General features: G+C 40.6%; 2 protein-coding genes across 2 annotated transcripts; both read right to left on the reverse strand.

The window, feature by feature from the left end:
- Window positions 1-199: 199 nt before the first annotated feature.
- LOC112571910 (fucolectin-like) lies at window positions 200-2,814 on the reverse strand. Its single transcript, XM_025251307.1, has 5 exons — window positions 2,685-2,814; window positions 2,080-2,186; window positions 1,704-1,916; window positions 1,162-1,338; window positions 200-936 (listed from the first exon to the last, which is right to left on the reverse strand). The coding sequence occupies exons 1-5, from the start codon at window positions 2,690-2,692 to the stop codon at window positions 740-742; spliced, it is 702 nt and encodes a 233-aa protein (XP_025107092.1). The 5' UTR covers window positions 2,693-2,814; the 3' UTR covers window positions 200-739.
- Window positions 2,815-6,356: 3,542 nt separating this feature from the next.
- LOC112572412 (cell death abnormality protein 1-like) lies at window positions 6,357-9,497 on the reverse strand. The gene is made up of 5 exons (XM_025252082.1): window positions 9,230-9,497; window positions 8,863-9,077; window positions 8,217-8,414; window positions 7,280-7,417; window positions 6,357-6,843 (listed from the first exon to the last, which is right to left on the reverse strand). The coding sequence occupies exons 2-5, from the start codon at window positions 8,864-8,866 to the stop codon at window positions 6,683-6,685; spliced, it is 501 nt and encodes a 166-aa protein (XP_025107867.1). The 5' UTR covers window positions 8,867-9,077; window positions 9,230-9,497; the 3' UTR covers window positions 6,357-6,682.
- Window positions 9,498-10,889: the final 1,392 nt, after the last annotated feature.

Consider the following 10,889-nt stretch of genomic DNA (forward strand, 5'->3'; position numbering starts at 1 on the left):
TGATGAGCTTATGCTCACTGTACTTGTGGTGCTCACTTTCTTTCCGTTTCTGAGACGATGATACTAACCACGCTGTCACCAACATCTTGGAAATAGGTTAATGGAACTCTTCCCGGTAAGGGAAAAAAACTCAGTGCAAGGGAAGTAACTCTCACCTTGTAGCAGACGACAACAATAGATTGGGCTACGATGTCAGACACTAACTACACTTACCCAGTTTTGTTCTTCGCCCAAATTTGAAGGGGTTCCCTGGGACCCCATTGACGAAAATTGAAGGGGTCCTCCGAACTTGTATGGGTAGTGGACGCAAGCAGAAGCCCTGACCACCTCTAGTGACACAGTCACCCATGTGTGCCCCCAGAACACCTACTGAGAGAACTCTCCCAGTGGAATACCTCTCAGTTTGGAATTAATGTGTGTTTAGTGTAGTATTCACCAGTTAGTGTTGGTGACTGTGTGTTTACGACAACTTTTAAGGATCGTTTCTCCAAAACAGAAATAAATAAGGAGCAACACTGCAATTAGGAAATTATTATACGCTAGTTACAACGTTACTCGATGTAATTCATGCAACGAGCTAGAAAATGATATGAAATAACATTTTGTGAAAAAATCTTAGTAAACATCAAAGTAGAGGTTAGGCCAAAATTCCTCATTGCATGTCTTACATTGAAAACTTTGTTAATTACGAGAAAGAGTATTATTAAAAAGAGAACGAGACAGTGAACCAGTGGACCTTCTAGCAGATTTTCTGTGTGTTGTTATTTAATATTTTTGGCTTGTGTAACTTATGATTACTTTGGTTACACATGTTTCCAGTCCATCCTGGGGCACATCCCTGAAAGCAAGTGCCATTGATGTGGTGACACGTGACATTGTGTTTACAATGACCACAACGCTGAAGGCAGTGAGTTCCGTATGTTCCATCTTCACAAACTGAAGACAAAAATAAACTCAACCTGTCGGCATCGTTTCAAAATTTCATATAAATTTATAACTAATTTACAGACAAAGCTTTTAAATTTTTATCATTATCATATCACCATCTTCCTCAACGTGCACACGCACACTTCAATCAATTGTGCCGTTCATTTACTAAATAAAGGTAATTTACACAGCAAACCTTCTACAATGTTTACAGGACAAGAACTAAACTCTGACCCCACACTTGGAACTCGCACATCATCAAGTTCTTGACAGGACACTTGCTGATCCTGATGGTCCTCCCGTACAACGTGGAGCTGCAGCTGATGTTGATGGCCCTTGATGGCATGGAGGTTATCCTGACACACTCACGACCGTCCACGGTGATGATAGACGACTCCAGGTGACTTTCATCTGTCGAGATAATTTAAGGCCTCTTACTGTTGTGTTCAGTGCGCGCACACACACACACGCGCGCGCGCAGGACTTGCTCACAGCCTTTCAGACAGACCTCATGGGGGACACCTGTCAACAACTGTCTACCTGTTGTTTCTACGACGCCAGACAGCCACAGCCTTAGTCAAAAGAAATACATGGAAAAAAACAAACGAAGGAATGAGGTCACATCTACAAAGACTTACTGTTTCCTGCCATACAGCCATATAATGGTCCAGAATTATTAAATAATGCGTTATGGCTTGTATCAATAAAAATTCTTCCTGTCTTGTTCATTATGTTGCTATTTTTAGAATGTCTGTATTAAATGAGACTTCACTTACAGCCGGAACATCCATAAATGGTGAGTTTTAGCACCGGGTACACCTGTCCCAAGTCCACCTCCCACCAGGGATTGTCATCGCTACTGGAGGTGCGAATGCAGTTGTTGTCTCTAAAGGTTCCATCGGTGTTGTCGTTGGCGGCGTTCTCAGGGCGACGATCGTCAAAAGAACGGAAAGAACTTTGTGAGTATTTCTTGTTCAAAGCCACATTGACTGAAACAGAGAATGAGTTTAGTGACTAGTAAACTCACTGTAGTGTTGTTTACAGACCTGAACTAAAATATTTTATAAGCCGCTTCTAGAAATGTTTACCATCCAGGATCACACTCTGAGCCATGTTGAAACCTTTTGCTACGAAAACATTAGACAAGCTGACCTTGCCCGCTGTACACCGCGGTGAACCACACCTGTAGTAACCATACAGGTAGATACCACCTGTAGAAAGCTGTGCACCTCATGGTTGTGGTGTCAGATGTTATCAACCTGTCACAAGGGTAAACAAAGTTGTGTGTCTCTACATACAGTGGCTTTACACACAGTGTGTCTACAGTGTCTCTATATACAGTGTCTATACACAGTGTCTCTACACAGTCTCTACATATGTAGCGTCTACATACAGGGTCTCTACATACAGTGTCTCTTTCCAATTAGTCTACAAACAGAGTGTTATAACAATGTGTCTCTACAGTGTGTCTCTACAGTTTGTCTCTACAAATAGCGTGCTTCTTCAATACGGGAAGAAATTCTGAAGCATGATGAGGTGAAAACTTAAATCTTCAAAGGCGGCGATGCTGAGTATGGAGGATGTGTGTTGGCGGCTAAGTGTCAGGCTGACAATGTGTTGTAAGTGGTACAGCAGTGCAAATACAACTGTGACTTGTAGACAAGTGAAGCGCTGTGAGTGCAGACAGGCTGACAGACTGACAGACAGACATGGAGACAGAGACATTGAATAAGTAAATAAATAAATGCTTACATTGCCTTAGCATGCTCTCCTGATTGTGTGTCACATGACACCCATTACTGTTCTCATTCACCAGAGGACAACGGCCATCAACTGACTTGGTGCAGGTCTCAGTGTCCAGATGTCGGGCCCAGTCCAAGATTTGGTTATTTTCAAATGCACAACAAATTGCGGCTTTGCCCACAGAAGGAAGGAAGACTGAACTGCTCCCTCACGGATGCAACTTTCTCAGCAATTGTGGCAGCTATGCCTGGGATGTGGGATGTGTAGAGGCGACACTTCACGGTGCGCTCCTTAGAGCGGAAAGACATACTTAGGAGGATAACAACCTGGAAGTAGACTAAAATACTATGCCTTCTGAAATTCATGTTTCATGTGTGCACGTTAGTGTGAATGCACATAATTGTGTGTGTGTGTGGGTGTGACGGTCAGTCAGTCAGTGAGGTCGGCAGATGAGTACCCGTCATGCTGTATGTACCCGGCCTCATGCCGAGACGGAGCCAGGGGCTGACCAGACCTCGTGACGCCGCTGTGAGGACCGTGAGACCCCGGGTCACAGAGACGGCAGCCTCCATCTGATACTGTTGTGCTTCGTGAATTAGAGGCACGAGACCTTTGTCCCGGGGTCAACCACATCCTTTAGCGCAGACCAGTTTTTTGGTTGGGGGCAGACTCAACGAAAGAGCATCAGTGGCCTCGTCAGAGCTTCTCGTCTACGAGGGACACCAACAGAAGAAAGATTCGAGTTGCGTGCTAAAGCGTCTAAACTTTCAGTACCCTTCCACAAAGTTGGTTTCACAAAAGGAGAAGAGTAGAACAAGGAGAAATGGGGAGGTACTTGAGTTGACACCATTGCTCTGAGACTTGAATAGTTAATTAGTGTTTGTGCCACTATAGAATCTATAACTGTGTCGGACTGGAAAACCATTACAAAATACTTTCTGTGTGTTTTGTGTTATGAAAGTTCACACATGCCAGACCCTGTTGTTGCGGTTGATTTTCACAATCAAACCTCGACGATGATAAAAATCCAGCTGACGGTAGTTCATTAATTGTATCAGCTAATTTAGTAGGCAGACATTGAAAACTAACTCAATGCTTGATATTTGTGTACACATTAAACTGTTATTGTAAATAAAAAAGACTTAGTGTTTGATGATGTTCATGCTCTACGCCGCTGCGAGAGGAAGTGTCACCATAGCTGCTGTTAAAGACCTTTGTCGCGTGGCGTCCCTGATAAAGTGCGCGTGCTTCCTAGAAAGGGTTAAAGGTTAAAACGTCGCTCTAATAATGTTGTCAAAGCAGAACAAGGGCAAAGGTCAACAAGCTATGTATCAATGATACTCGTGCCAGGAGGTTCTGGAGTATTCTCCCCTTGGACTGACACCAGGAAGGAAAATAGCAACGACAAAGAACTTCGATGATACGAAAGTTCAGACCTGAAACATGTAAACAAAACACTTTTTGAAATTTCTTTGAGATGTCGTGTTAATTCTTCACATGTTTCCTACCTACGACAACCACCACCACCACCACCACTACGCTTACAACAGTTACAAAAAAAAGCAAGAAAGAATTACTCATACATATTCATGTTTTAAAGAATAGGTGAAAAATTCAACATATAACAAAGTCAAAACACTCACAAAGTATGAACTTCGCACCTTTCCACTCAGACGCACCCTCCACCCCCACTGCACCCAGTGACCTCCACTCGCCGCCTCCTTGGGAAGTCAAGCACTTATTTGTTTTGTATTGAAATACATGTTCTAATGCAGGTTTTGCTTAAATACTAGATAGAAAGAGAAAATACTTTTCACATAAACAGTAAAGGATAGCTTGATAAACAAATCATTAATATCATTATAACCTTGTGATTGTAAGTCCCACAATGTAAGGAGTTTTACCATTAGGTTAACAATGCCATGTCTGACAGTTTTGTCATTTAGGTCAATGTTTATTAAATGGTAGCACTCAAGCTTTTCGTTTTGATTCTTGGTGTATTGCTTCACCTTGTAGTGGTTGAAGCTAATAGCAGCGGGCGAAGGATGCTGATGTTCTGTGTGGATGAGGAGGACGTGTTAGTCATGACTGTGTAGCCGAGACTGTATGGCCAAGACTGTGTAGCTAAGACTGTGTAGCCAGGACTGTGTAGCCAGCACTGTGTAGACTGTGTAGCCAACACTGTGTAGCCGAGACTGTGAGGCCAAGACTGTGTAGCGAAGACTGTGTAGTTAAGACTGCAGCAACACCAGTTCCGGTACATGGCCAGCCGGAGTTGAAGAGATTTTATCAGAGATATAGTTTGCTACACAGGGTGGTATAAACACAAAGATAAAACATGTAACACCAGCGACTGACTTACATCTTTACCAACTTGTCGGGCAAACAAAAAGCAGACAACGCCCACAAAGTTGAGGAAAAGATGAGACTTTGCAAGGCTGTAGGTGGCACTGTCGATTATTGTCAATTGTATAAAATGTAATTAATGCAAGAATCCTTTAGAAAAGATATTTGTATAATGTATAAGCCAGTCAATCACTGTTTTCAGCTCAGCAGACAAGCAAGTAGAAGAGAAGACAGATAAAGCTGTCATCCAATAGCAGAGTAAGCTTTCACACCATCCTTATCACATTATGTCATCACCTTAATTAGCCATATCTGTTTTAATTTTGTGAACTTAAATTTAATTTGAGAACATATGCATATGTTGTTTTGAACTTTGTCGTCGTATTTATTTTTAAGAGTGACACTGTAAGTCTTCAAACATCAACTTAGCTCGTGTGAACACAAGTGAACTGAAAGGTCATAAGAAGAGCTTCACAACAGTTCTAAAACAGTTTTTTTTTCAGCGCTTGTAGCTTGTGTTTTGAAAGTCTGCACAATAAATAATTAAAACATGTACAAATGTAAACCTTTACAGTTTTCTCTGTGTGTTTGTGTGTGTGGAGGGCGTGTGGGTGTATTCTGTTTCCAGGTACCAGAAAAAGTTAAGAGAAATGCGCAGGAGAAGAGAAAGAAAGAATTGATAGATGGATGGACGGATGGATGAATGGATGAATGGATGGATGGATTGCAGTGTTTCTGCATTTAGCTATGTAACAGTGGATATAAAGACCGGTTACTCTAGGCAAGAGGCATTGGTTCTTCACATACACGGCAGCCATAGGTGGGGCACACTATTCAATAAATTTAGGAGAAATTTTTTATAACTTCAAAATTAAAACTTTATAATTAATATTGCTATAAAGTAGATGTTGAGAGACAAGAGATGAAATCTATTACATGATAGACAGAAAAACACACAAGGACAGACACAAATGTTTGGTAGGCCTGTCACTCGGTGTCTGACAGGGTGGGAAAATACATGTCAAAGTGTCAACACGAAGTACCAAAGTACCGTAGACAAAATACAACGGGCGTGTCTGTAAGTTGATAATTATGTATGTCCCGGGAATCATGTTATAAAGTTCAAAATGTCCATGGCAGAAACAAATGTTTCCCACTCATTCTGGATGAAGACGCGGGTTCGCCAACGCGCGAGACAAATCGCAAAATAATAAATCGCAAAATAACAAATGACAAAATAACAAATCACAAAATAACAAATCGCAAAATAACAAATCGCAAAATAACAAATCGCAAAATAACAAATCGCAAAATAACAAATCACAAAGATGTCGCACGCCCTTACACAGTCAGCAAACTCTACATCTGCGGAATTTGAATATCGGAATATCTAAGAGTTTGCACTTTGTGTAAGCGATATAACAAAAATTGAAATCACGAAAACTTTTGAGTCGTCAACAGCTTCTTTGCACACTTCAGATCATGGTGCAGCTGTGTCATCATGTAATAATACATATTTTTCCACTTTTATGATAAAGAGTTCCGACTCATTGGAATAATCCTCTTAAAATATTAGATAATCTATTATTAACAGCGTGTAACGCAAGTATCGTACCATGATATATAACATTTCTATCATAAAGGTAGTCGATCATCGCTTTTATCTTCACGATAACTGAAAATACTCTACATTATTACCTGTAATGCATGTGAGTCCAGGTGTACAGTGACCAGGGCACGTGCCGGTGACGTGGTGACAGGTGGCGTTGTTTGCACAATGGCCACAGGGTAAACTGCAGTTTTCTCCATACCTTTTCGCCTCACATTCTGGAAGATACATCAAACATTTGGGAGATCCACATGTCTAAACATGTACCGTCCATAGTCAAAGGAACAACTCATCCATCTTTTGGAAACTCTGACTCCCAGGTGATACTAGTGCTGACATCTAGTGAAATCTAGTCTTACTAGCTCTCTAGCATTTTGTATTGTAAATATTCTTGTCTCTCCTCCATGTCATAATGACCATGTGTCATTGGCAATAAAAATGTCATGTCACTTCAGTATATAGTGAGTCTAGTCAGGTGGGTAAAGCTTCCGTCGTCAAGATGGCAGGTGATGTTGTTCTTTGACTTCATTTCAAATAACTAATCAAACCATTGTATCAATGTATGTACTCGAAAACGTGGAGGCAGACGTGCTCTAACTGTGGTAACATGTCTTTCATCAGTGAGTACACTGCTGCTAATAAATAGGTTCTTACTGTCTATGCAAATGTTGCCATGGTAGCCGGGCTGGCAACGGGAAAACCTGCAGTTGCCATTGTAACGGTCACAGAAACTGTCCTCACACTTGCCACAGGGGATCAAGCAGTTGTCTCCATAGAATCCACGTCTGCACACTGTGGGGTTAAATAAATGATGAATAGGAGGAGGCGGAGGAATAGGTTGCTCATGATAACATCAACAATAACAGCAGCAGTAACAACAACAACAACAACAACAACAACATGATAATGATAAAGAAACTTTTGAATTTTCTGACTTTACAGAAGGCTCTATGTTCTGTAAAGTAAAAAGTGACAGAAAATATACGAATATAAACTCAAGTATTATACACTGACATAAACAAATTCATGTCAATAAGCAGAGAGAGAAACATTAAAAAAGAATTAGAAGGAACAGAACTTAGTGTCTCTTGCAGTCAAGGCAAAATTGAGAAATGTTTGTATGAATGTTTTGTGTGTTGTTTTTTGCTTTTTGTTTGTTTGTTTTTGTAGTTTTTTGGTTTTTTTTTTAATTGTGTTTTTTTTTTTCCTTGTTTTTTTTTAATTTCTTGTATCGGGGTATTAACGGAAACACAGTTAAGAATAGAGTTCAACCTAGGAACGAAGCAAGCTTATAATGAACACTAACGTATACTAGAAATTTAGACAGAGCAGGATGCAGGAAGACAAAACACTCTCGATATCAGAAGATCAAACGACATCGTGTATACCAAACTCAAAAATATAATTTGCTTAGAGCTTAAAATATTTGCAGCGAAGTGGAGACAATCTTATAGAGAAAAAAGAAACTTGAGGCAAGATCGACAAACAAAGATCAGGCTGCAGAGACTAACAGTGGATGAAGATGGCTACAGATACAAGTAACATCATCATCATCATCGTTGTCGTCGTCGTCGTCATTACACGTTCTTACCCCAAATCTGGACTTCGCAAATGTTGAGGACGTTTTCATGAGGGTCTGACGAAGTAAGTGCTTTTTCAAGTGTGACCTGCTGACCATACAGTGTAGATGCACAGGACAAAGAGATGCTCTGGCTGCTCGGCGTCTTCTCGATCCGATAGCATGGATGACGGTCAACAGTAATGGACACATTCACCAGCCGAAACAAGACTGGAAAAAAGGGTGTACTACCACATCACAAACTGTACAAAGACTAGTTCAAGTTCTAAAGGATTTTTATACAGTTTAAAGAAACACAAATCTGAAGCAACGAAGAGAAAAAAATAAAAGAGAAGAAACAGGGATAAACTGTTGTTATTGTTTAAAGCTGCTTTCATTAAAAGAACAAAGTATAAAATAATCTATGTAAGTCGTACATTTGTTTGACATTTTTTTTTCTCTTCTCACCTATTTTTCTTGTCCATCGTCTCTTTATCTTTCTTTCTCTCTTTTTCATTTCTCGTTTTTTTAAAATTATTTTTAACATTTGCAGCGAAGTGGAGCACCTGTTAAATTTTCTTGGAAAAAATATTTACTGCAACAAACTTATTTTTAGATTGGTGAAGCGTGCACCTACTACCTATACTCATCTTGAAAGGCAGCAAAGACGTTTACTTACACATCGTGCGTCCATATATGGTGATATTCAGCACCGGGTACACTTGTCCCAGATCCACCTGCCAGGTAGGTTTCTCATCCCCAGCAAGGGTGTGGATGCAGCTCTCATTATCAAAATCACCATTGGTGTCTCCATTGGCGGCGTGCCAAGGCTTTTCTTTTGTGTGATGCGAACTTTGGAAGTAGCTCTTGTTGAGTGCGATGTTTTCCCATTACCTTAGGTGAGATACAATTTACTTGTTAAGTTGTTAAGAACGAGTCTTATGTGTTAGCATGACCTTTGCTTACATTGTATTTACAACATCACAATACTTAGAGTTACTGGTTGAGTCATAATTATTCTGGCAAAGTAAAAAAAATCCTCTGACCATTTGTTTGTGCTGCTCCAGAAGCCATCAGCCAGAAGAGTATTTGCACTTGAAGTCGAACACTGGACATTTCAAGATTAAAAATGATTTGAAACAAACAGATGCACAATTCTGAATGACGATTGCAACACTATTGATGGCTTAAAGACCAAATAAAGATTTCACGATAAAGGAGTCTCAAAGTACTCTTTGTTTTAGTTTCCTTCTGCGCTTTCTTGTTCTCGCAGTACTGTCAAAGACAGAGCACTCCCTAATGACTTAATTTAAAGCTGACTTTAAGGAAGGTTGATTGCACAGGGAAGAACAACTATTAATATCACTCGCTCACACAGCTGTTAGTGATTTATTTGATTGGCTGGCCTTGAAAAACACTAAAGACTAAGGAAAACTGGCAGGAAGGAAGGAAGGAAGGAAAGAACAAACGACGCTGTGGTTAGAGAGGCTGTGTTTAAAGTCTGAACTAGCCGGTTCGACACCTGTGTAGCACAGCTTATTTCCCAAAGTAGACCCAGATGTGGAATAAACATTCTGACCCATTATACGGAAGACAAGAGCGAGAGAGTGAGAGTTATCTTTCTTAGTATAGAGAAAATAACTATTATTGCCAGTCACTCTAGCCCAATATTGGAAGTCATAAATCTCTCCGTATTGTAACGAACTTCTCTGTGGATCCATACCACATCCAGATACTCCCCACAGGACATGACACAAACATGATAACAGAAAGTAAATAGTACTGTGAGTCTTTAAATTGCAAGACAGAAAACACAGAAAATTGTTTTCTTTAGTTCACATGCACACGCACGCACTCACACAAAGGAATAGAAGTGACGGTAGTAGATACATTTAGTAAATGCTCCACAGTTTTCTGGCGACATCTTTGTTGCTGCTGTGCCTTTGCACTAACTCAGAGTCAAGCTCGGGCGATTCTTATCGCTGTCGGATGGAGCACTTAGGACCTTGTCATCCAGCCTCTCATCCTCCATCTTTGAATGAAGCGACCTCTACAAGTGGATCACAATCTGCTACAGCGAAACACTGAAGATCAGATCACAACAATGGTGAAAACAACAACAAAATGGATTCACAAAACTTTGCACGCGCAAATAAGTTTTAATCAGTAGACCACAAAGAGTGCAACTTTGATGGGCATAAGCATGAAGACCTACAAATCACAAGCACAAAGCAATGTTTTGAATTTCAAAGAACTATTAGTGTTTGACAGAACTTTAGTAATGGCAGCTCGTGCAGCCTTTGGTGATAAATGGCGATTGCAGCCCGGACGGAAGTGAAGGCCAAAGCTTCGTTCTAACATTGCTGTCAAAGAAAGGTCAACAGACAAAGTACACAGTGCTCAGTGTCTGATAGTCCCATTTGTTAAACAACGCTTGTCAGCAGTTTCCATCAAATTTATTTTAAATACTGTTACCTCAAAATGATATGATAGACAAACATTTACAAAGCGATTGTATTGGGATAAAGTCTTGTTTATTAGTCTGCCCTACACAACATCAACACCATTCCCTTGTAAAGTAGGAGACTTTCTAGGAAGTACACGCCTGCACGAGGCAACCTCTCACAGACACGCCAGACCCGGAGGCGCCATCTAGGAACAAGCTCTACAACTCGGTGTTTCTGCTCTTATCACGTGGCTCGTGAG

The sequence above is a fragment of the Pomacea canaliculata genome, linkage group LG9 (assembly GCF_003073045.1).
Source record: "Pomacea canaliculata isolate SZHN2017 linkage group LG9, ASM307304v1, whole genome shotgun sequence".
Taxonomy (NCBI): domain Eukaryota; kingdom Metazoa; phylum Mollusca; class Gastropoda; order Architaenioglossa; family Ampullariidae; genus Pomacea; species Pomacea canaliculata.